The sequence below is a fragment of the Pollicipes pollicipes genome, unplaced genomic scaffold, assembly GCF_011947565.3.
Source record: "Pollicipes pollicipes isolate AB1234 unplaced genomic scaffold, Ppol_2.1 Scaffold_7231;HRSCAF=8579_pilon_pilon_pilon, whole genome shotgun sequence".
Taxonomy (NCBI): Eukaryota; Metazoa; Arthropoda; class Thecostraca; order Pollicipedomorpha; family Pollicipedidae; genus Pollicipes; species Pollicipes pollicipes.
The window spans coordinates 31,526,199-31,551,668 of record NW_023597034.1 but is presented as its reverse complement, the minus strand read 5'-3'; the positions used below and the strand labels follow the sequence as shown (position 1 = coordinate 31,551,668).

The following is a 25,470-nucleotide window of genomic DNA, read 5'->3' as shown; positions in this document are numbered from 1 at the left end:
CCTCCGGGCCACTCACCCCTACGTCGATGTCGTCGTCTTCGCCCAGGTTCATGTCGTCGAGGTCGAGATCCATCTCGAGCTCTCGCTCCAGCTGGGCGGCGTCCACCTTGGCGGTGGGCGCGGGCGCGGGGGCGGGAGTGGGGACGGGCGCGGAGGCGGGGGCGGGCACAGGCGCGGGCGCGGGGGCCGCCGGCGGCGCCGGACTCGGCTTCAGGGGCTCGGCGGCCGGCCGTGGCGCGGGCGCGGCCGCCGGGTCGTCCGTGTCGGTCAGCAGGGGCCGTGCTGCTGACGACGCCGCCGCCGCTGCCGCCACCGCCGCCGCCGCCGCAGGAGGAGCCGCTCCGGCCGCCGCTGCCGACACAGCCAGGGTCAGGGCGGCCCGGCCTGGTGGGCGACTGCATGGGCGCACGGGCCGCCGCCATCGGCACGGCAAACGGACACGGGACGCGAGCGATCGGGAGAGGCTTAATGCGTGCGATCATGGCCGTTCTGATGACGCTCCCTCACCAGGGACCGTAGCCAGATTGCAGCCATGCTGAGGACATCATCCGAGCACTGCATGACCATACGCAGCCGATGCGAACAGAGCCCAATGCACCATCACTACCTCATATGGCTATCCTCCAAACGACTGAGCGACGGAGCAAATGGGGTAATGTTCCACAGACATGATACACCGACCCGGTGTTGTGAACCAAATGCTTGGACTTCAGGCGGTACAAAACCGCCAAAAGAAGGCAATACCAAAGCGCAAACGCTTCCCCCAATCCGCAGCATCTCATCACGCGCCGCCCTCACCTGAGTCCGGGTCCGAGAGGTCTCCGTTCTCCTGTGGCGCCTCCGGCGGCCGGTAGACGAACTTGCCGGCCTCGGTCGCCTCGGCCGTCTCGGCCAGCAGATCACGCTCCCAGTTGGGCTGCGGTGAGGGGCGCCGTCAGCACGGACGCGCGGGCGGGGCGGCCGGCTGCGCCGCGACACACAGCGACGCTGCGGCACAGTCTGCCGCACCTGGCGCAGGCGGCGGCCGGCACCGCCCGCCCGCGCCACGCGGCCCGCTGATCTTCGAATGCAAGGAAGGCGAAGGGACAGTAACTGTGCTCCGTCCACGCACTTGCAAGCCGTCGTCGTAACTTAAGGAGGATATCGCTGGGATCGAAGGCGTATTCGCGACGTGGCAAGTAAGCGGAAGTGCTGTGGGTGGTGCTTTTGATAGAACGCAGTGACATAATGAGGGATCCTGTTCGCATCAATATAAACATACATGGAACAAACTGCGATTAAAAACAAACCGTTAAGGCCAAATCGCAGACACGGACTTCCAAGCATAACAAATGCCACGCCATCTTTACTTCTTTGATACATGTGCCGGAGTAATCGTCCAAATCCTCCAGTCAGTTTATGATCTGTCGAAAAATTACGCGGATGCATAAGGAAACCAATGCCTCACAATGCCCACGCTGTCACCCAACACGAGCACAGCATCCCCATCCCAGCACCAGCCGGTCCTGCACCGCCCCTCGTCTGGCGTCAGCCGCGCTCGGCGCGTGGCGGCGCGCGCGGCGGTCGCCTCACCGGCACCATGGCGGCGGCGCGCGCCGGCACCGGCCGGCTGCGCTGCTGGCCGGCGAACTGCTGCGCGCGCAGCGTGGCCGGTCGCTCCGGGAAGAGGTTCTCGTACTCGGCCGGGTCGGCCAGCGCGCGCGCCGCCTTCTCGCTGCTCTGGCTCAGCGACTGCTTCCAGAGGGCGACGACGCGCGACACCTCCGACGGCAGGTAGGTCCTGGCGGGGACGGCGGCGGTCAGGACAGGCGGCGGCGGCGGCGGCGGCCGATGGCGCGCTCACGGCACGCGGAGCCTCAGCTCGACTGAGCCGTCTGCCGGTGGATCGCGAGACCTGGAGCTCGACTCCTCGGCCCCGGGACAGCCTCTGCCGGCCCAACTCTCATTGAGATGCGGTGACGCTTGACAAACGCAGTGCAGCGAATAATGAGTAGGAGACGACCACAGGGGCGTCAAAACTCAGCGCCAGTTAGCACACGTGAGACCGAGGCGCGGCCGTCCTGACGTCAGGCGTGAGACAGGCGTTTGCCCCAGACCTGAGCCAGCGTCGTTCAGGCGCGCGTCCTGCGCGGACGGGGCGAACGGCGCTCACCTCGCGAAGAAGGCCGCCTCAGGCAGCCGCTTGCTCTGGATCAGCACGTCCAGACACTGGTCCAGGTGGCCGGTGATGAAGTAAGAGAGGAAGGCGACGTTGTTCTTGCCGCCGCTGGCCGCCGACTCGCCCAGCTTGGCCACCATACTGCCGTTGCCTGAGGGCACGGTGCTCCGATCAGCCCAGCCCGGGTCAGGTCAGGTCAGGTCAGGTCAGACCGAGCGGTCAGACCGCAGCGCTCCCGGGGCCGCGCCTCCAGCGGTATCGGGCAGCTCCGGCGTCGAACAGCTCGGAGCAGCGCCTCTGCAGCCGAGTCGCCGTTCCATCACCACCGCAGCGCTCCCCGCCGCCGGGGCGCCGGCTGACAGGGCGCGTCGACCGTGACCAGTCTGCCGACCGCTGACGGCTCCGGGGCCGGCGGGCGACGGACGGCGGCGGCGGCGGCGGCGGCGGCCTCACCTGCGGCCGTGGCGAGCAGCAGCAGGCCGCCGTAGTCGTTGGCCTTGTGCAGACACTCCTGGGCCAGCCCCAGCTGGCCGCGGCTGGTGGCCAGGTCCGCCAGCTGCTTCCACTTGGCCTCACTCTGCCAGGGGCAGACGCGCCGCGTGAGCGCCCAGCGGCCCCTCAGCACGGCGTCCGGGGGAGGGGAATTCATCTCAGGCGGCAGCGGTGCAGTTTCGCAAAATTAAGTTCGAGGAGGGGAGGCTGAACGGTGAAAATAGCTAAAACTACGCCGAAAGTACGCAAAAAACGGGATTCTGCACCGATTTGTCATTTTCCTTCTCAATGTTGGGATCTAAGCTTCCCACCTTCGAATAAATAAGGAACTACGTCCCTAGGAGGCGGGTAGTTGGAAATCCATCGTCACTCAGCAAAGGAAAGTACCCACTGCCAACACTATAATATTATGCGAACATACAACACCAAAGTCCGCTAGTAAAAAAGAATCTTTCTCAGGATTTCTCGTGACATTTGTGCATGCTGATCGACTTCCATTCTGTGCACAATGGACCACATGGACGATAGATGTTGGCACGAGCCCGCATTTCATATGTCACAAACACCGGGTTTATTACAAATCAGAGGGCTCCTACCCAAGTTGGAAAACATTGAGATCAATGCAGAAGTTCACTTCAACCTCAGTGATTCTTTGTAGGTCAAACGGGCCAAGCACCTGTTTGTTCATCTAGCAATAAAAAGACATTGAAAACACGAACCCTTTTAAACCGTGCTCTAAATCATAAAAGCCCTCATATAAAATCCTGTCATAAAAGCCTTCCACACTATATTCCATTTGTGAATACGGCACCATCACCTAGATGGAAGTCAAGCCACCTGCCCTTACTTCGAGCCCTCAAGAACTTACTCATTTGTCCGCACTAAGACAACAGTTAACCTTCATCGACCAAGTTACAAATACACAATAGCGTCCTGAGTCAAAACGTTGTCTGGGCCCCCTGCGCTGCTGTGCGGGCAGACTGTGCCCCGCCTGGCCAGCACCAGCGGCGGGGCGGCCCGCCGCGGACGCGCCGCCTCACCTGCTGCTCGACGGCCAGCTGGTAGGCGATCTTGAGCTCGCCCAGCTGCAGCGCCAGCTCGAACCGGTGCTCGGGGTCGGTGGAGACGGCCAGCGCCTGCTGCCGGAAGCCCTACGAGCCGGCCGCACACCCCCGGTCAGGCCCGGCACCCACACACCCACACAGACAGCGCGCCGGCGCCGCATGCGGACGCGCTCCAGCGGGAGACGTCTCCCGCCGAGCACGGGCCGCAGTCACGACGCCTCCGGCTAAAATCGCCGAGTGTTGACGCGCGACGGCCGGCCAATCAGGCGGTACACGTGAACCCAGCAGGGTGGGGCCCCCTCCAGCGGCCAGTGCCGTCGTCCTGCACGAGCGGGACGCGTCCGCCTCACGCCGGCAGCGGCGCCACACCAGCTGCGGTCCCGCCCCGCCCGCGGACTGACGCGGCTCGCGCACCCCAGCCCGCGGTGCCCGCGCTAGAGCGGCCAGCAGCTTCAGCCGAGCCGAGCTTCAGCCGCGCGCCACGGCCGGACGGCGCCGCGCACCTGCTTCTCGAGGAAGTGGGCCACGCGCGCGCGCTGCTCCTTGGGAATGGTGGGCAGCACGCGGTCGGCCGTCTGGAAGTCCTGCCGCATCACGGCCGTCTGGTACTCCAGCACCGAGAGCAGCAGCGAGAAGCCCACCACGTTCAGCTCCTTGTCGCCCAAGTAGAGCGAGTTGTCCTTGGGCAGGTAGCCCAGCAGGTACATGGTCCTGCGGCGACACGTGCAGTCGTGACACAGCAAGCGCCAGTCTCGTTGGAAGCAAAGTTGAGGGAAATTTCCTGTCGCAATGCTCTCACCTCATACATAATTCTGCGCTCAGTCAGAGGACAGCCAAGCAAGCGCGGCGAATGATGAGGCGGATGCGGGCAACGCTCAGTCCAGTGAGAGGCGGTACAAAGGAAAACCTACCGACCGCTCTTTGCGGGCGTCATCGCCAGCTGACGGGACAACAATACCGATGACGTGAACTGTTGGCCGACGCACGCCCAGTGCTGCTGCCCAGCGAGCCAAAAGGACGCTCGACGGGACCGACCTGTGGCACACCACGCACGTCCGACCGCAGTCGCCGTGTGACCCGGGACTCAACGCACCTGTCCAGGTGGGCCACAGTCACAATCTCGCCGCCCACGTAGTAGTTGAGCCGGTTGACGCCGTTGGTGTAGATGAAGCAGTCTCCGACCCACAAGCCCGTCTTGACCGTCTCCTGCACCTCTCCCAGCACCTGCAGCGCGCGCGTCAAACAGCGGAGTCAGCCCGGCAGGAGCAAGGAGCGTTCGCACCGGCTGTCAAATAATCGGGGACGAGTCTGGCTCGAGGCGCACTCGCAAACCTTTCCAGACCAGCTTCGAAGCCCCTTAGTCCCGGCCACCGCACTTGAGAAGAAAAACAGCCCCTGTCCGCAGGTTTACCGCGGGTCCCTGTTGCAACACCAGCACAATCACCAGCGCAGGCCGCTCCAACACACAACCTCACTTGGTGTTGTCCCGATGATCACCTCGCATCAGATGATCAGCCCGCCCCCGCTGAACCCCTTCGGTGCACTCACGTCGAAGGCGTCATCGACGCCGTCCTCAGTGACGCCCTCCTTGGTCTCCTGCGCCTTGGCCACCAGCTCCGGCGAGTACTTGAGCACGAAGTAGCTCTCCTCAGTCGCTATACACACCTGCCGACCATGGGAGTCAAGCGTGTCGGGCCGCGCAGTGGGAGCAGCTGTCGTTCCGCAGATCCGGCAGGCAACACAGGTGAACCGCACACGTGCGCACGCGCTGAGGGCCCGGCCCGGTGGCGTTCCACACGGCCTCTACTCTCGAGCCCCGCGCATGAACACACCCCCGCACCGCTCCCCCGACCGCTACCTCCTCCCCCAACAAACACCTGCTGATACTCAGGGCTGATAACAGGTCGGGAGCACACACAACACCCACCCGCTGTGTGCTCCTCACCCTGGCATCCGCGCTGAGTACAGCGCCCCCCCCCCCCCCCCCCATCGCCGTCGCAGCGCCGGGCGGACCCGCCGAGCCCGCGCCGGCCAACGCACCAGCGTGCCGCCCTCCGACCAGTACACGTGCTTGGGCTGGATCTCGATACGGCGCACCAGCTCCAGACTCTCCCAGTCGTAGAAGGCCAGACCGGAGACGGTGCGCACTCCCAGCAGCTGGCCGCCGAATATCGCTGCGGCGGCGCACGCTCGGGTCAGAGCGGCGCACCCGCGCCATGTCAGCCAGTCATTCACGCGTCACACACCAGCCGACTGTACGGCGCACACGCACGCAGTGGATGAAAATATCGATACGCCCGCGTGCGCTGGGCGCTGCTCGCGCAGGACAGCAAGAACAAAAAGGTCGTGGTCATTCGCCGGCAGATGCACGCCACATCGGGCCGGAGCACGCTGTGGACGAGAACACGCGCCGGTCCACAACCCACAGCCTCGGCGCCGGCGGGGTGTCAGCTCACCGTCGCAGCCGAAGTCTGGCTTGAAGGTCTTCTTCTCCTTGAAGTTCTTGAACAGCTTGATGGTGGTGGAGTTCTCTCGCACGGCGTACTCGGACGAGTCGAGCGCCCACACAAACTCCTGCGCCGCGCCGAACGCCTTGTTGCGCAGCGCCATCGCCGTGTAGATGATGTACTCGCCGTCGCCGCAGACCACAACGAACCTGGCGGTCACCGAACGAAACGCTGGGACAAAAGGGCCTCGACCGACGCAGAATGACAGGCACGAACTGCGGCGCACCCGTGGGTAATTCAAGGCGCGTGCTTTGGAGGAGGACGGGGGACGCAGGTGTTGAATAGGATGTCACGGCCGTTCTCGATCTAGTCCGCATATGGTACTGGAGAGTACTGAGAAAAAACGGCAACCATATTACCATAGCCCGCATGGCAGCGTCCGACGCGGGTGCCCGCATAAATTAAGTTTGAAAACAACCCACATCGTTACAGGCTAACACAAACACTAAACACACATAGGCCACCCTGTACCGGCGCAGGCCAGCTGCCCACGCCCACAACAGCTTTCACTTCCGCGGAAAGTGCCGCGCAATAAAAGCCACGAGCGCAGGGCAACCACCCTCCGGCTATTAGCAGACAGGTGGCTGAAGCACACCCGCGATTCTCGCTCACGCCTCCATCATCCCAAAACAGCCCCAGCTAGAACCAGACCTAAAAATACACCGGACACACGTGCTGCCCGCCCCGGCGGCTGACCTGCCGTTGGGGTTGTGCGCGATGGTCTGCGGGTAGATCTCGCAGCTGCCCATGTCCTTGACGGCCAGCGGCAGTCGCTCGCCGTCCGGCAGCTCGGCGTCCGTGATCGCCTTCAGGTTGGCCTGCTGGATCTCCGAGTGCTTGGCCCAGATGATCTTGCCGCTTGAGTCCATCGACATGGCCGGCTCCTCGCGACCCACCTGGCGGGCGGCGTCGCGTCGGGGCGTCAGCGAACCGGGTCGCACGCGGGGAGCGCGCGCCACATCGACCACCGGTCAGCTGGTGCCAACACGCGGTGGCTCCGTTCGAGCCCCTGACGCTACAAGCCACGCGTCGCACAGCCCTCCTTCTACGCGAATACGTGCCGTTACGATGGAGAATGACCGCGGTACGCGATAGTCCCGACGCCCATCGCCGACACCACTGTCGAACGCGCCCCAGGTCGAACGGCATGCAGGACCCGGACTCGGAGCAGCCGGTCACCACGGCCGCACACCGCTCCCTCTCCGCCGCTCTCCAGACCTGCGCCGTCCTCCGAGACTTCTAGTCCGCCGCAGAGCCGCGGCGCGCCTCACGCGCCGCCGCCCGGCGTCCGACGGCGGCCGGCCGAGCGCCGACTGACCTTGATCATGATGCTGCCCTCGTCGTAGCCCATGGCCACGTTGTTGGTGGCGCGCGTGGCCGTGATGGTCCAGACGCGCTCCAGGCCGTAGTTGAGCGTCGACTCGAGCCGGTACGTGTTGGCGTGCCAGATGCGCACCGTCCCGTCCTCCGAGCCCGTCATGATGATCGGCAGCTCCGGGTGGAAGCACACTGCAACGACACCACACCCGGTCGGCGCGCGTTGTGCACGAAACCGTCACGCGACACGCGCGCCGGGCATGAGCGCACTCTCACATGGTGACCATACGTGCCTTAGTTTCATACACAGAATGGGCGTTGGCGTATGTGCATGTGCGTGCGTCACACCAAATCACTGACTGCACGCACGACACTGCACGATGTAACGCATGGTGGAGTGTCTGGCGTGCTCAGTGCAATACTACGATACAGTAGACGGTTCACCCAGCCAGAAAGCCTTAGCGCCTTAACAAATGCCGACGCAAGCGAAGCCTACAGTAACCGGAAGTGTTGGTCCTTCCCAGACTCGCAACGTGTTGCATGGTGAGTCTGGGAAGGAAATCTACACCGACGCGTAGGTGTGACGTGCCCCCGACAACCTTATCACCATAAATGCCACAGCGACGCCAATGCGGAGCCCGTTTCCCCCACCCCCACCCGGGCGCCTCCGGCTGGGCCGCGGCGCGTGCACGCACCTGCCGAGATGTTCTGGGCGTGGCCCTCGAGCGTCTGCACGCACGTCTTGTTCTGGTAGTCCCAGATCTTCACCAGCCGGTCGTCGGCGCCCGAGATGAGGTACGGCTTGTCACCGCCGTGGTAGTAGTCGACGCAGTTGACGCCCTTGTCGTGGCCTTCCAACGTGAAGTTGGGCGTAGCCGAGCCCAGCTGCCACACCTGCCGCGGGGGTGGGCAGAGGTCGGAGGTCAGCACGGTAGCACCGCCTACATCACGGCCAGACGCTACCGCCTCCCGCTTGGCCCATTGGTTCAGCAGGCTGTATACTGGCGAGAGTTCAGAAGGCAAGCGGAAGCACCGACGATTTGTTCATAGCTATTTTCCCAAAATGCAGACAGGACCATGAAACCCGAAAGCAGCGGAGTACGTTGGCAAAGGATGGCTGCAATGGATGCGCACATCATATCCAAGCATGAGTGCTTTCTAGGATGGCTACCCAGATCGAACCACAGCTCAAGAAGCAGGCTGCGGGCTCCCAACTGAGCTGGTCACACACCTTAACCGTCCGGTCGAGGGAGGCGCTGGCGAAGGTGTTGTTGTCTTTGGGGTTGACGACAATCTGCATCACATAGTGGGTGTGACCTTCGAACACCTGCTGGCAGGCCCACAGCTTGTCCCAGTTCCACAGCTTGATCATCATGTCGTCTGCGGACGGAGAGGAGAGCCGCGGCGGTCAGCGGCTTCTGCCACGGCCGGCGAGCGTGCCTCTGCCAAGCGCGCAGAGACGCTCGCGGTCCTCCGAGTGAGTGTGAAGTGTGGCGCGTGAGTCAAAGGAGTTAACGGAGCCATCACCAGCCACCGCCAAGAGCCGTTTGCTTACAGAAAATTAGATCTTATCCACGCGATGCACGTTGCTTAAAAGTGGCAACTTCATATCAGCAGACGGAACGCTATTTTTCTACAGTAACGTCATGGTAACACCTTGGGCGCTCCTACCACCTCAAACACGAAGAGAGAACGTCTGGAGAACGCCCACACGGAAGCTCCACCCACCACGGCAGCACGGCTGTCACCACAGCTAACGCGCAGCCTCCCGACCCCACGCCAGCGCTGGCGCTGCGCCGCGGCGCGTCCCCAGCGCCCCGCCCCCAGCCTCGCCGGCCGGGTCGGCGTCGCCGCTGCCGTACCGCTGCTGGTGAGGATGAACGGCTGCGTGGGATGGACGGCGATGCAGCGGATGTAGTCCGAGTGGGCGTCGAACATGTGGCTGCGCTCCAGCGTGTTGTAGTTGAACACGCGCACCTGCATGTCGTCTGAGCCAGTGATGATCCAGTTCTTGCGCGGCACGAACTTGACGGCGCGCACCGGCAGGTCGCACACCTGCCGCGCGCCAAGGTCAGGTCAGTCAGGTCAGTGGGGGAAGGGTTGCGGGGCACAGACGACGGCACTGCGCTGCCGCGAAGATGTTGATGTAAAGACACGGAAAGAACGGAAAAAAGACACAGAACACGTGCGTCAATCCTCGGCAAGGTGGCGGCGAATGGACGTGCGCAAAATGGCACAAAACGCCACGCGACAGACAGATTGATAGCACACCACGCCACGTCAGCCTGAATGTGGCGCCAGCGAATCACAGACGTCAGGCCACCGTGGCGCAGCCAGGGATGCGCCCAGGAGTGAGCCAAATCGAGTCATAGGGGTCCCTTTCATGCAGGGAGCTCCCCTTCGCTGCTTAGGGACCCTGCCCTTTATTCAAGGATCTTTATGGCTCGGGATCCCATTTTTATGTATGGAGGGCCCATCTTGGGATATCTTAGAAGCCGAACGGGTGTCTTCAACTGCCAAAAAGTCACAAAGGGACCCGCCACCTCCCAGAAGGGGGGCGGGGGAGCATGACCCCAACATCTCTCCCTCGGCTACGCCAATGTCAGGTCGCTCGGCTAATGCAAGCCGCCCACGAACTATGCCAGAGCGTACCTCGAACGATTTGATGAGCTGCGAGGTCTCGTGGTTCCACACATGCACGTTGCCGTTGTAGAGCGAGGCCAGCATCCATGGCTCGGTGGGGTGGATGTCCACGCACTTGACGCGGTCTGAGCGCGCCGTCAGCTTCCGCTTGATGTCCAGCCGCAGCGGCTGCAACACACACAGGGGTCACCATTGCTATCGGCGCGACGCCCGCTGAGGCGTTGCGCCGGTCAGGGCTCGGCAGCGATATCAGCTCCAGCATGCTGACGGGGCGAAACTCGCTAACGTCCCGCTGGTGGTGCAGTATGCGGGTACCCGGCCCACACGACCCCGCACGAGAGCACACGAAACTGAGATGTTGTTCATGTGCTGGTAAATCCCGGAACTCCATGGACTTTGGCTGCTTGGTTCGAGGTTTCACACAGGACACATGCTTGCAAACATGTTGTCTATTTGTCATCACGCCATGCGTGGAATAGTGACGCTCGAAAAGGATCTTGCAAAAGCGGGATCATTTGCATAAAACGCACGTTTTCCGATATGGCATAGCTGTTACTGTCTTTGACACTGAAAAGTGCATCAGTTGTATTTTAATATATAATGAGCTTCATTCAGCGTGTGTTCAAACGATTACACGTTCAATGTAATACAGAATAATATGCACCATTCATTTAATGTTGACATATAATGGGTGTCGACGACCTCATCCATAACATGCTATACCACAGCTTAAAGAACATAAAAGTTCCTGGGTGAACTGCTCCCTCTCAACTAAAGAAGATAAAGAGAGAGAAACCGAGAGGAAGTGTCCGTTTTCATCACATCCTCCGACACCAGCATGGCGGACCGGATAACAGCCACCGACTACATGATGACGAATCTGACCGAGTCGGACTCGTGCGACTCGCTGCCGTACTGGGTGCGCCGTCCGAGCCCCGAGCCGCTGCCCGGCCTGGCGCAGTCCGAGTCGATGCTGTTCCTGCCCGTGCATGACCTGGGCACGGTGCGGCCGCATCAGATCATGGGCACGCCCGACGAGCTCTACACGGAGGCGGCGCGCCGAGAGCTGCAGCAGTTCCCGGGCCTGGTGGCGCCGTCGCCGGCGCCGCCGCAGTACGTGCTGCTCGAGCATGTGGCGGCCGACGAGTTCTGGCGCGACGAGCCGGAGGACGCACCACCCGAGGCCGACCGGCCGCTGGCCGTGTGGCGGCGCTTCCTGGCGGCGCGCCGGCGCCAGGAGCGGCTGCTGGCCGGCCGCACGCACCGGCCGCCGGCCGCGCTCGCCATGCACAGCGGCGGCGACTTCCTGCTACGCGCCGAGCGCCAGCTGGAGCGCACGCTGGTGCACGGGCCGGCGGCGGCGCGGCCGGCCGGCCACGGCTTCTGGCGGCTGGCCAGCCGCTTCGGCGGCGAGCTGCACGGCCTGCAGGAGACGCTGAGCGCCGAGCGCGGCCAGCAGCGACCGCGCGTGCCCGAGCGGCTGCACGTGGCGCGCGTCATCCGCGAGGAGCGCGGCACGGCGCCGCTGCCAGGCGGTGAGACGGGCGCGCGCGCCGGCGCCTTTCACCGCGACTGCCGGCCGGCGGCGCCGCCCGAGCAACAGGACCTGGTGGTGGTGGGCCACGCCGTCGGCCGCGAGGACGAGGCGCCGGCGCCGGCGGCCGAGAGCCGGCCCGCGTCGGCCGCCTCCGACTCGGCGTCCGAGAGCTGCTGGTCAGACGTGGCGGCCGGCGGGCCGCGCCTGCTGCTGGCCGGCTGCGAGGCCGTGTACCGGCGCGCCGCCTCCTCGCGCACCGCGCCGGCCGTTAACGCCGCCGTCAGCCTGTCGGCGGGCGCCGGCCGCCTCTGTCGGCGCTTCGTGCCGCTGGCCAACGGCGGCCCGGTGGCAGTGTATTATAGCTGGCGGGCAGTGCCGCGGCCTAACCACTTCACCGGCCGCCATCCGACGCCGGTGTTCTTCTTCGACAGCGGGCCGGGCGTGGCGCTGCCGGGCGCCGCCATCCAGCTGCCGGTCGTCTTCTACGCGGCCGCGCCCGGTCTCTACTCGGAGGAGTGGGACCTGGTGACGGTGCCGCGGCTGGAAGGCGGAGCGCCACTCCGGCTGCGCCTGTACGGCCTGGCCGGCCTGCTCGACCCGCACGGGCCTGATCGACGGCAGCTGACGCTGGAGCTGGAGCGGGGCGTGGCGCGCGCCGCCGCCCGCCACGTGCTCGAGTTGCTGCTGCGGCGCGCCACGCTCAGCGAGGAGGTGCCGCCGGCGCCGCGGCCGGCCGACACGCTCGAGATGCGCTTCCGCTCGTCCAACCCGGGCCTCCAGTACCGCACCGAGGTGGTGCGGCAGCTGACGCAGCTGCACCTGGACGTGGTGGCCGCGCGCGAGCCGCCCGAGCGGCGACGTGGCTCGCGCCGCGGCCGGCGCCGCGGCCGCGCGTCGGAAGCGCCGGTCGAGCCGTGGGACCTGAGCTGCGCCGGCCTGAAGGCGGCCGTGCTGACGCTGGAGCGCGGCGCCGACCAGGACCGGCTGCTGACGCGCCTGTACGAGCTGGTGGAGCTGCTGTGGCGGCCCGCCGACTGGCCGCCGCCCGTCTCTGCCGCCACCGTCGTCCGCTCCGGCCTCGTGATCGTGATCCAGCGCTTCTCGGAGGCGGCCGCCGAGCTAGAGCTGCGGCTGGGCGCGCCGCGTGCCGCCGCCACTGCCACCGCTACGCCCGAGCCGGCCGAGCTGGCCAGCGCCAGCTCGCCGCAGCAGCAGGCGGCCGGCAAGCGCGGCGCGCGCGCTGCCGAGCGCCGCGAGCGCAAGAAGCGCTCGCCCAAGAAGCCGCCGTCGCCGGTGGAGGGGCGCGGTCGCGGCCGCGCGCCGGCGGTGCCCGTCACCGACTCTGGTCAGAGCGTGACTGGCGGCGAGGCGCCGGGGCCGGCGGCGGCAGGCGCCACACCGGCCACACCGGCCGTGGCGCCGGCCGTGCAGGCCCGCCTGCGCCGCGGCCTTTACGCCATCATGCGCTCGCTGCTCTCCGACTTCCTGGAGGACATCACGGAGCCGCTGGAGGCGGTGGCCAGGCCGCCCGACGAGTTCCTCATCTGCGACAGCATGTGCGGTTCGCAGCGGAAGTAGAGGCGGGACGCGACGTGTCCACCACTGCTGGTGTGGCACATCAGGACGGCTCGAGCAGCGGGCTGGCCGGCGCGGCGAACGGAACGGCATCCCAATGGAGCTTTGTGATGACTGTGTATCTGCTGAGCTGCCCATCCCCGATCGGACGGATAGTCTACGGTGATACCGACCAAGCGTCGGTGCCTTGCTGGGGGCATCACTACAATCGGTTTAAGGGTGTCACTGTTAAGTGAATTGTTGCCTTTAAATCTGCACTGTTATACATGTAATTTGTGTTAACGTTAAATCCAAAGTTACCTTACAGTCATTTTAAGAGTGGCGATTGTGCATACAACATTATTAAAGTTCCAACTCTCGTTTCAGCGCCAATAAGACGAGAACATTACGCCGAACACCAAGGACAACATGCCCATGCACCCAAGCTTATCTTACCGCTGTGACTGCAAATAAGCGAACTGCAACCAAAACAACGAAACAATGGACACAAACTCGCTGTCGGCTTTTGCCTCGGCTCGTAACGACGATGACCAGTCAATAACTTCCATGTACAGATGCCTCTACTGTGGCTGCAATTATATGTTTGTGTAATCTACGCCGCTTTTGCGAGGCGTACAACGTGCCTTCTACCAGGCAGGTTCTTTCAGGCTAACGAGAATACGTACAAACGACCCCCGGATGATTCCTGGAGACTTTATAACAAACTTGTTCAGTGGGCACCAAAACGTCCCAACGTCCATACTGTTCAGGAACCTCTTTCCAGTTGTATGGCAATGTCTGTATCCTTCTTTCTCAATGCATCATGATACAATCTTGTACAGCTAATTGTCAATTCTTTGTGCATTTGAGCACATTATCCAAACTGTTTGTGACATCATAACACGGCCTTGGATTTTCAGTTTTCCAACCTGCATGCACCCTGCCAGCAACTTTCAACTTCCTCCACGTCACGTCACTACCCTACAATACAAACTCATCTCCAACTGCCTGCAAAGTGACAGTAACAATGTTCAGCAGAGGTGAGCTGTGATACATTCTTGGCTCAGTATATACCAGATATATTTTTAGAGGCTCTGAACATTAGTAAAGAGTCTCTAAACCACTATATAACCACTATCAGTTCAGAACTAACAGGCCGAGGCCGGATCTAGTGAAAAGCATTGTTTGGTGCAGCCAAAACCACTTTTGCTTCTACTCAAACTTATGGGATCAGCAAATATCGCAAGGGTTTTGAGGAGTGGTTGAGATATAGTGTTAGCAGTATGGATGGGTACTGATCTTTTAGGACAATCGCTCTTGTCTTCTGTTTAGGTATGCACATAATGTTTAGGATGTTAGATTTGCAGCCATCATCAGGTGTTACTTGGTTCTGAAAATGACCAGCTGGTTTTGGCCTTCAACCATGTATGCGCCACAACACTGAGAAGTTGCACAGTATGTTAGGGACAAAAGGTCACACAGGGCCATTTTCTTTGCACAGCAAAATGCCAGCTACAGTAAAGGAATGACACCAGAAAGCTGAGCAGTTTGAGTTTGCATGGAGCTAAACCAGAGCTATAATTCGAAAATTGTTTAAAGCCAAAGCCGAAACCAGCTGTTCATAATGCTGTTAAGCCAAGGTTTCTAGTTCTTGTTCTGCCAAAATCTGTAGTTTTAAAAGCAGCCATGTCAGTTTGAATTCAATATTTAGCCACCTGGGTGGCAGGGATGCCAATATTTTGTCATTCTATTACACTTGCAGCTTGGGGTTTATGCCTGTTGCCCCTACCCTCACTGGAAGTCAGCCAATCAGAGCAGCTGGGTACCGGCCATCCCAGCATCCAAGCGCCTCAGGCCTGACAAATGGGCCTGGCAGGTCAGATGTCTGGGTTCAGGATCAAAGGGCAATGATAAGCCCAATGAACCATGTGGGGAGGGTGCTGAAGAACCAGGATTCTGGTAGCATGAATTTATAGTTGCATGCTACATGCCATGCTGAATGAAATCTGAAATGCTGCAGCTGTGCAAAATGGCTAGAAATCAAGTCTGACTCCAAAGCCATCAAACAAAAATTGTGACTTCACAAAGCCAGTCGGCTTCATCTACCTTCCTGGACCTTTTTACATCAAGCCGGCATCTTCATCACAGACACAGTACACAAATATGATGTCCTCTGAAATACATTATGGCAAATCCTACAACATCAGGTAGGTAAAACCTTAGGTAACACACATTTCCCCTCAAACAAACACACAAACAGAGGCATCCATTACACATGGGATCTTCTCTACACAGGTGTACAAAATCCTCCAATGAGATCACGAGTGTGATTTGGCCTGATAGGTTAAGGTGTCATTAATGTTTAAATTCCAAACAAACTTGAATGGCATGTTAAAGGCCAAGTATATGTCACCATGACATATTCGGCCTAACTTTGCCACACTAGGTAATGTATTACTTAGATAGTCTCATCAGCGCTGCTATGTGATAAATCATACCTAGAATAATTCCCAACACCTACCATGCCAAATACAGAGTTAAGAGCCAACAGCAGATGGTTGAGCTCTAGTGACAGAAAGGCTGTGCATACAGCTCATAAAGAAATGCTCACAAAGTTCACTCACTAAGATATATGTGGGAGTCATGGGTATCACTAATGTAGGTCCCTGCATCATTTTTTGATAGAATTCTGATAAATATATACAATCTGGTTATCAAAAATGCATCATGCAAAAATATATCAAACTAAAGCATTTATACACATGCAGGCATAAAATCCAGGTTCCCAAACTTCATGTTCACAATGGCATGTACAACACAACTTCATAACTAAAATGGAGATCATAATTCATCTTGACCTTATTCAACTACCCAGACCAATAAGGATCTTCTTGTGCTTTGTTCAGCAATACAACAGTCACCAAATTCCCAGTGATGTCACAGACACCATGTGGTTGTTGTAGTCAAATTGTCACATCATGCCTAACAAACCCAGCAAAGTCCCCCTGTGTTCAGTGGGATCATGTCTGGTCTTGCCTATATGTGGGGCCTTCCATAATTTATGCTGTGCATGGAGGGGGTGGGAGGGATTAATGAAATGTGATAAAAGCACAATATGGAAAGGAAGGTAAGGCTTTAAATTGCTCAACATTATGCAGACATGGTTCCTTATAAAAAAATTCAAACCTAAAGGCTGGGTACTATAGGCTACCTCTCATGACAAGGAGCACTCCTATCATTTCTGTCATATCTCTAGCCCCATTAGGATTAAACAGACATCACATGTAACAGTGTGACAAGGGAAGCAGGGGGGGGGGGGGGGGGGTATACACACATTCATTGCACAACCAGATGGACAGGGAAGGTTTGAAAGTAAGAATTAACTACCATTCATTCATCACATCCTACAGGGCAAATTAGTAGTATTAAATAGGCCAGATCAACAACTTTGGATAGAATACTTCCATCCCACACAGAAAAATTGTCCTGTCCTTACCCTTCCCAGTTACCCTAGTTGGTAGAGCATAATCATAAGACCCTTATTAAAATCCCAGCAACTCCACAGAGCAAATTCACATGGTGTTGCATACATGCATGAAAATAGAATGTACTCCAGTCCTCCCCAGGATTCCATTACACCTGGTGATGGTAGTTAGCTTACGAAAAGGCTGTGGGGTCCCGCTGGTGTAATGCTTAACATGTATGTGTTCACTGCTACACTTCTGGAAGACCAGAGGTACATAAATTGATTCCCTGTGGTGTTCACCCATCCTGCCAGAGTCGTAGGCAGGTGACGCCATATAGCCTCAGCAGCTGAGTGTGTCTTAAGTCCCATTGATGATGACATAACGGAGAGGCTGTGCAAATACTGATGTACTTGACAAGAATGACAGTACAGTCATTTCATGTCATGTCTGATCAGCTTACCATATCCTGTGCAAACTGCATTAATCTGCCATGCAGGAGTAACATAAAATGCCAGAATTACCAAAATGGGGAGTTCATGACAATAGATAACTAGCGCCTGGTGGCATTCCTGTGGTAAATGCCCATCTTCCCCCCATTACTGCACAACTAAACGTCTATTCCATCAGCACGTCCATCAATCACAGGAAACCTGTCCCCGGCAAGACTAAAGCATTAAGAGGTGCAACACACCTACATGGACATTTTCTTTCTCAAAGCCGGCCTTCACTATCCTTACCATTTTGGAGTTAGTTGATCACTAGTTATCGACTGGAACTCCAGATCAATGCAGTCTCTTCCTTCGATATGTTTGTCCCGATAAATTCTTCTTCATGCAGGCTCAGGCAAACAAGTGAGATGGAGCCAGGCCACTCTTAAGATGAACCAACAACCATTCACACAACATACGCTCCAACGCAAACTTGATACCGAGTCACCGCATATGTACAGAAGGCAAACCATGGATGATACATATGCGACGCACTATAGCCAGCCTGTCAGGTTTATAGAGATGAAAAGGAGCACCAATATTGAACTTGCCGTTTTATGATGCGATAAATCAAGATTGTGTAATATCTGTCGACTCATCTAGCGCTATATTTCGCATATGCGCCTGGTATATTTTTTCAATTTCACTGGTAAAGGTTCATCATTTCTAATTACGAGATATATGATGAAACTACGAGCTGACACAACTCTTGCAATTCTAAACCCATCCCTCCTTTCTTTACGTGGCTTGGAAATACGTACTAAAACGCTGTCAGATTGTAACTTGTACATTTCAACATTGCATAACCGTACATACGGCACCAGTCGAAAACGAACAACAAAAGGGGATGTGTACATGAGGTTTTCAAATCGCGACAGGCTGATCAAATTATTGCCTTATAACGGGGTCTAGATCGTTCATTGCATAAGGGTGTAAAACTAAAACATCATTTCCGTGCCGGGCTGAAGAAGCGTACGTTGACACTCCTCCCAATTTTTGTTTCTGGAATAAATAAGCATGCCTTATTTATAAAGACAAATTTGCATTCTTCACTTGCACCATTTATCAAAAAGCCCACAATTTACCAGCGTGACAGTTATCAACAGCGAGTAATGCCCGGAGCAAATCGGTTTTGTGAGAAAGCTTTTCCCTACAGTTTTGCAATATTCCAGCCAAAAATATTTGGGGGAAGCCAAGAATGGGGAGGCTGGTATCATACAAAAACTGCACAGGGAATTCGCAAAAAGCACCTCTACTTTCAAGAATACTCAGCTCCCCAGGCCCTCGTTTTCATGCAGGCCATCTTTCCCAGCCCAAGGCGTAATGCTCATAACAACTAGGAGCGGTACCGTCTTCAGGACGACATGATTGGGACGCTTTAGATGAGCGAATTTTTGCGCCACTTCGGGCACAGTTAGTGCTCCGCATCCCCGTGCACCGCAAGAATTTGACTCTCGGAGAGTCTCTCTCTATGAGACTGGGGGGGGGGGGGGGGGGGAGGGAGATGCCACTAGTGATATGGGAGGAATGTGGGCAGGACAGGGATTGAGGACGAGAACCGTTGTTGAAATGATGGCATGAGCCTTACCGACAGCGGAGTTGCGGTAAGGAAATAAAAATTGCGGACCACGGAAAAGGAAAATTGCGGACCACGGAAATGCAGCCCATGACAGTCCGCTCTTACTGGCGGTGTCCCTGCTTCTTCCTGCTCGATGTTGGGGACCAGAATCCGAACAGAGGGCCGTACTTACCTGCCCTTATGACATTCCCTGCAAGACATGCGTGCAATGACCAGGTAGTCCGTGTGAAGTAGGTGTACCGAATTCAGAAAAAAAAATTGGTAAATGCGAACACTTCGCGCGCCCGCAGATAACTAGTAGGTTAATTGGCGTGCCCGCCCGACGCGTCTTCTCCGTATGTCCTCCCCACCTCATCTCATGTGCTGCTGGTCGGCCCGGCCGGCCCAGCCGGTCGCCGCAAGCGGTCCTCAGGTCACAGAGGCGGCCCCAGGTTCCAGCTTATCACACCTCCCCAACATCGTTGTGACGGTTGATGTGTATATAGGTTGACTGTTAACAGTCGCAACCAAGAGGTGTTGCCACTTTCGCGGCGGAGCGCTTGATGCCAACCGGGGTCGGGTACTCAGCTCGGATATGTGGGAGTCTGGAATGTATATATAATATGATGGCATATATATATATATATATATATATATATGTATATATACATATAATATGGAATAATATGTGTTCGGGAGTCTGGAATATAGACCCGCACGCGGCTGGTGCACCGAGCGAATTGTTTCATCGATCATCCACGGATAGATCAACGGTAACACTAAGTTAAAACATTTTCCCTATGGGCAGATCACGCACGCCATATAAACGCTACAGCGAACTGTTAAGAATGTAGAAATGCTCAGCACTTTACATGTACACCCAGAGGGCGACAGCAAATAACAAGATCACAAATACAAACTGAATATAGATCTGCAGTTAATCTCAACAAAGTGAGAAAAGTGTTTGGCAGGTATGGAAACGAGACGCCAATCTCGGCCACCAAATCAATCACACCATTGCAGCTGGGGATCCACAACGAGACAATGCGGAGCGCGTCGCGCTCTCACTGCGGCGTAAAGGCGCCGGCTCACGTGTTTTGTTGAGGTCTTGGCGGTCACGGCCGCGGCGCGGACTTTCGCGCTCTTTAGGCGGGCTCGCACTTGGTGTTTTCCTGCTGTGTGGGACATACGAACACGGTAGCAGCGAGCGATAAGCATGCAAAAATCGTCAGTTACGCCAGGGAATGCGGTTACTGGGTATTTTCACAAGATGGTCACCGTGATCACCGACCCCCAAGACCATACCAAACGGTCCCACCGGCCTGTGCATCGATCCTGGACATCAACGGTCACTCCGACTCGAATGTTGTACAGGGGTTTTGCGGTGCTGTCGTATATACATATACAAGGTAGGTCTTGCCGGCATGTTGAAGGTAGTCAGCTGAGACGGACTCGAAAACTCTGCTTGGTAGCAGGTCCACCATCATCGGCTCCTTCCGATGGCTGGGCAGCAGAACTCTGCCGGCACGGCAGGAACTGACGATGCTGGCCACGTCGTTGTCATTGTTTGGCCAGCATGCGGTTTGTCTCGCTCTCGTTCTCGTTCGATTGATGCCTCAATGACTGTCATGCAAGCTACACAGGACTCCCGCCCTCAGACTGCGAGGGATGACGAGTCGGGGCTCACACACAATGAGGTCATCATCCACGATGATCCGTTCGCGGACACCTCAGAAGGGCCGCATTGCGACACTCAGTTTTCCCTTTGCGCCAGGGAAGCCAGTGGCTATGAATGCCCGCAACTCCTGGTATTCAGTGTCTTGTTCAGGTGCTGCGCGTACCTGCTCTAGCGGAGCCCCGTGCAGAGACATGAGACGGGAGCCGTCATGGGTGACTGCGTTGACAGCTGTCATGAGAACCTGACGGACGCGCTGACTCAGCTCTACTTCTGCTTCCCCATCCTCGAGAGTCGCGTCGCAGTCGTTCTACAGCCGCCGCCGGGAGAAGTGAGAGTCCACGGGACGTCTCGGAACGCCGGTGTGGCGGAGAGGTGAGACACTATCGGAGCGACCATGCGCAGTATCGCATCATGGTGTCTGATGTATCATCAGACCCCACGTCTCACAAGACGCCGCAGATTTACGCAATCGTCGAGCATCTCATCAGCAATGGCCGTCCGTCATGGACTCCCGATACCGGAGCTGAGTCCAGTCACCGGTCCTGAATATGCCAATGCGATTGGTGTCTTGGCAACGGTCACATAAATAACAAAATTCGTGAATCTCTTTGACTGCAATCAGGAAATCATTGAACGGCCTCCCACCAGGCTCTTGCGACCGCAAAAAGAATTCGCGGTGATCCAAGATGGTTTCTCTATTTATGTTAACGCTCACCGATCCTGTCGACAATGACATCAGTGGTGGCGGTTGCATTGATCAGGTCAACACCCAGTGAATATTTCACGAGCCTTATCAAGTGGTCATCGAAAAGTGCGACCAGTGCCGCCCTTTGTTCCTCCAAAGGTGGGCTGGCCACTCACTTCAGCTTACAGCCACCATTCAATTTTCTTCCCGCGCAGATAATTCTCGCAGAGATGCGCCCAATGATAGGTGGTGAGCGGGTGCTAGAGCCGCTGACAAACAGCCTCCAATGCGTGTTGGTGGCTCTCCTTCACCCTGTGCAGCGGTGCGGACCTGGTGATTTTGCGAGGACAGGCGTGGACAGCGTTAGGAGGCGTTTCGTTAATCGCTCTTCTTTCTCCCGGGCTTCCTACCGGTCCAGAGCCGCTACCTCCATTTGCTGTCTCAGCAGGGCAATCGGCTGCTCCACCGCCGTCCGTGCTGGATTGACTGATAATGAGGCCTTGTACAATTTTACAGCAATGCCCGAGCGGCCCGGAATAGGCTCAGGCCTAGTCCTGCCGACCGCGCCATGATAGGTTTATTGGCGTATCCGCCCCATGCGTCTACTCCGCATGTCCTCACCACATCTCTTGTGCCGCCGGTCGACCGGTCAGCCCAGCCAGTTACCGCGGGCGGCCTCGGGTCAGAGGTGAAGTCAGGTTTCAGATTATCACAATAACCACACCTGATCCCACCACGTCGGTCGGCAGAGCTCGCACCGGGATGACTGCGCCAGCTAACCCGCGGACGACTGCGGATCAACATGAACCGGGAGGCGAGTATAACCATTCCGCTACGGATGTTTACGAGGTGCCGGCCGCAACAGGGTCGTGGGGAAGCTGTTGAGCAGTCTCCCCTTCACCACTAACTGCATCAGCCGCTTCGACCAATGCCGTCTGAACGTGTTGAAAAAGATCCTTTTTCTGAGGCTTCACAAACACGTTTACGGTTTTGAAAACCAACGCACCGTTACAGCGAACAGTTCAACATTTGCTGCAAAGACAGCAATGTACACGTCGCAAAAGCGGATGCCACGCTGGCACAAACGGGGCAGCCGCAATTTACACCTACAGCTAAATTTATCCCATATAAGTGTCGCCAGCCGCGACAACGCCGCAAATGGAGGCCTCGGATTTCGCGAACTTAAACTAAATCTGCATACCCGCATCCATAAGAGTTTCTCAAGCAACACAAGCCACGCCGCTGGGCTCATTTATCACGCACGCTATAAACGTTACAAGTCAACAGACGCCGTGGGTTACAGGTTGCCAACCGATGCCGTGGACGTCATTACTCGTGCACGATAAAAATGTCGCACTCCGCAGTTCATATTTAATAAAAGCCATAGCTACAAAAAAGGTATTTTGACCGTCTGTATGACCCCACTGAATTGCACCAGCTGCGCATTACACTGTGCTGTTCTAAGAGTTACGAGTGGAGGCATTCTTTTGTCGCGGGACGCAAGACCAGCTGCTCCCAATCCCGCTGTAGAGCTACGCCGAAATCGATTTCGGACGCAGGACGGAAGAAAACGCCGATGCGACACATTTCATATATATTACAAAATAAACGGACCACTCCTGACTGTGACATCCGCAGAGGATCCCATACACTTGACATAAACGGCTTACGCCTTAGAGTCGCTACACAATGCTCCTACCCCACCTACGGGCGAATACATGATGAGACTCGGCCGCCCCGACGACCGAGCAGCCGCGGCGCTCTGCCCGGCCGCCGCACGCTGCTGAGACCGCCGCACGCGCCCAGACAGTGGCTTGGCTAGCGGGCGCGCGCGGCGGTCGGGGCGCCCGTGCGCGTGGTGACCCCCGGTCAGGTGCCGGTCGCTCACGAGGTGAACTTGCCGAGCAGGTCCGAGTCTCGCATGAGCACGTAGTCGGTGTCGTCCAGCGTCACCTTTGTGCCGCCGAACTCTGGCAGCAGCACTCGGTCGCCGACGCTGACCGTGGGCGCCACGGTCTTGCCCTCCTGTGCGTGGCACAGGTAACGTGTCAGGGCGCCGCACAGACCGCACCTCAACACATCAAGCACAAGTCACCCTATGTTATGGAAGGCACTTCAGAGCAAGGGCTGGAAGTCACCTCACAGCGCTAAGCCATCGTAAGATGCAGGCAACATACCACACCACAGTCAGCCAGAGGCACACAATGGACAGTATTAGTGGTGGAAAATGATTGCCCATGAAGCGATGATGATTTGGGCTTTAGGGCACACTGACTGCCTTGGTCATATTGTGCCCATGTTTCTCATGAAGTTTTTTATTTGGTCTGCTGGAGTTCAATGGACTTCTCAGCTTTCCATTCCACTCTGTTAACACAAATCATAATGATGTCTGTGTACCTCTAACCTCAATCATCATTACATTTAATTGTTCAAGCCCATAGTTGCATGAACTCACGTCTGTCCTGAAGCCAGGACCAACTGCAACCACAGTGGCCTCAGACACCTTCTGCTGTGCCTTCTCTGGGATCATGATGCCACCCTTGGTTTTGGTGATGGCCTCTGCCCGCTGCAGCAGTACACGGTCAAACATGGGGATAAACCTCTTCAGGGCACCCGACTGAAAAAGAGAATGAGGCCTTTACAAGAAGCATCCTGCAGACATGCATGTATGAATGCAGTAAATGCTAGTACCAATGATATAACCAGCTACCTATGCAGCTAGAAATATGCTGGTATCCACACCATGTCATTAAATCCCACATAAATTAAAAAATTGAAGATACTGAACACCAATCATGAATGAGGCTCTTTGCCAAACCTGCAGCACACTGGTTTGTAGCTATCCCATGCAATACAAATTGAATAAGCAGGTCACTGTCAGTTTGTGGAAGGTCTGATGTGCAGGTGAGTGGTATCCACTAAACTGAGGTGGCCATTCCAAGACTGGGGTAGGAGTAAGTCTGACAGCTTGGATTTCAACTTACAATGTTGTCACCAAATTGATTTGCATCTGTGGACCCCATCTGACAACTGGGATTATTTGTTGATGGTGTCCTACTATACTATAGCCTATTGAGAAAGATGTATTGACAGGACCCTATTGTTTTTTTAGACATTGGACCCCATCAAGCAGCCTCAGCAAGGAGGTAGATAGCTCCAAGACACACCTATTAGCCCAATCCAGTGGGCTGAATGTGATTATGCACCAAAATACATGGTTAAACATAGGTACCCGTAGCATCTGATCCAGCAACAGGCAGTGTGCTATTGACAGCCACATGAGTCCAATAATTCTAACCAGTATTTCATCATTCCACTAGCAAACTGCCTTCTGGCATTGCAGCTCTTAAAGAAAATACCAATAATGCCCAAGGAAGAAATTCTCTGCTTATACCCTATATGAATTGCATACAGCCTAAACATGAATGACCTTGCATGCTATTTCACTTGAGTGACATCTCAGCCTGCGCTTTGTCAATCATTGGCAGCATGGTAAAAGTTTGGTACTGCAGATAGTCAATACTGCTACAACAAGACAGCGAACCCCTCTACCTAAAAATCCTAGCAGCAAAACATTTGAAGTGATAATGGATAGTGGGCTCCATGTATTCAACACCAGCATTGCTTAGCAAAATCTAATGGCACTAACAGACACCTAGATGCAAGGTATCGAGGAGAACAACTTCTTTACATTCACTGAAGTTCATTAGTTAGCTGCAACCTGATCCACTGCATACAAAAAAAATGTGTCAAGGAATTATGCCACTACAAAGGTCATTCCATGTAAAAATACACACAAAACAATTTTTCCCCAAACAAGCACTATAAGACTTGGTCTGAGTTCAGCACACACAGCAATCAGCAAAGTCATATTGTATAGACATCCAGCACAGTGGATGGATTACTCGCGGAATTAAGTGATAACTGAAACCTACCATGAAAGACCCTTCACCTCATGTGCATGGCTGGCCAATATTGGTGAAGGAAACATGTGATAAGCCACTAAGAAGCACAAGTCAGTAGTGATTGGCCCACTGCATAGGCTATGCCAAATGCTTGATCGGTATGACATGATTCACAGAAACACGGTGATAATGGCCAACCATTCACATTGCAGACTCCCCTGCCCGTTGGTTGAAGACCATCGACCCATGAGTGCACTTTATGCAGTCCAAACGTCAGTTGGATTTCCACCACGAAAAATGCCACATTCTTACCATCTTTGCGGCAGCGAGCTGGGCTTATTCTAAAGCGCGGCAGACACCTCTCTCGAGCCTTCCCGTTTTCAAAGCCGGTGTGGCAGTTCCTCTACCACATGCGTG

At 56.7% G+C, this 25,470-nt stretch overlaps 2 protein-coding genes across 2 annotated transcripts; both read right to left on the bottom strand.

Moving 5' to 3' along the window:
- Window positions 1–781: 781 nt before the first annotated feature.
- On the bottom strand, window positions 782–11,021 carry LOC119110000 (coatomer subunit beta'). The gene is made up of 17 exons (XM_037233747.1): window positions 11,004–11,021; window positions 10,191–10,349; window positions 9,401–9,563; window positions 8,770–8,918; window positions 8,234–8,432; window positions 7,540–7,730; window positions 6,918–7,117; window positions 6,171–6,370; window positions 5,755–5,888; window positions 5,263–5,379; window positions 4,808–4,938; window positions 4,218–4,425; window positions 3,691–3,801; window positions 2,639–2,735; window positions 2,153–2,309; window positions 1,627–1,780; window positions 782–916 (listed from the first exon to the last, which is right to left on the bottom strand). The coding sequence occupies exons 1-17, from the start codon at window positions 11,019–11,021 to the stop codon at window positions 782–784; spliced, it is 2,523 nt and encodes an 840-aa protein (XP_037089642.1).
- An 11,706-nt stretch (window positions 11,022–22,727) lies between these two features.
- Window positions 22,728–25,470, bottom strand: LOC119109610 (10 kDa heat shock protein, mitochondrial). Its single transcript, XM_037233315.1, has 3 exons — window positions 25,366–25,470; window positions 23,604–23,765; window positions 22,728–23,173 (listed from the first exon to the last, which is right to left on the bottom strand). Exons 1-3 carry the CDS (start codon window positions 25,366–25,368, stop codon window positions 23,033–23,035), a joined length of 306 nt encoding a protein of 101 aa, XP_037089210.1. The 5' UTR covers window positions 25,369–25,470; the 3' UTR covers window positions 22,728–23,032.

Excerpts from the sequence above, each read along its gene's own strand:
- LOC119109610 (XM_037233315.1), bottom strand. Across the intron at positions 23,174-23,603 it reads GTCCTGGCTTCAGGACAGAC|GAGGGCAAGACCGTGGCGCC; the intron begins GTGAGTTCATGC and ends TGCCACGCACAG.
- LOC119110000 (XM_037233747.1), bottom strand. Across the intron at positions 9,564-10,190 it reads AGCTCATCAAATCGTTCGAG|TTCGTGCCGCGCAAGAACTG; the intron begins GTACGCTCTGGC and ends CGCGCCGTCAAG. Across the intron at positions 3,802-4,217 it reads CCCACTTCCTCGAGAAGCAG|GGCTTCCGGCAGCAGGCGCT; the intron begins GTGCGCGGCGCC and ends GCCGGCTCGTAG.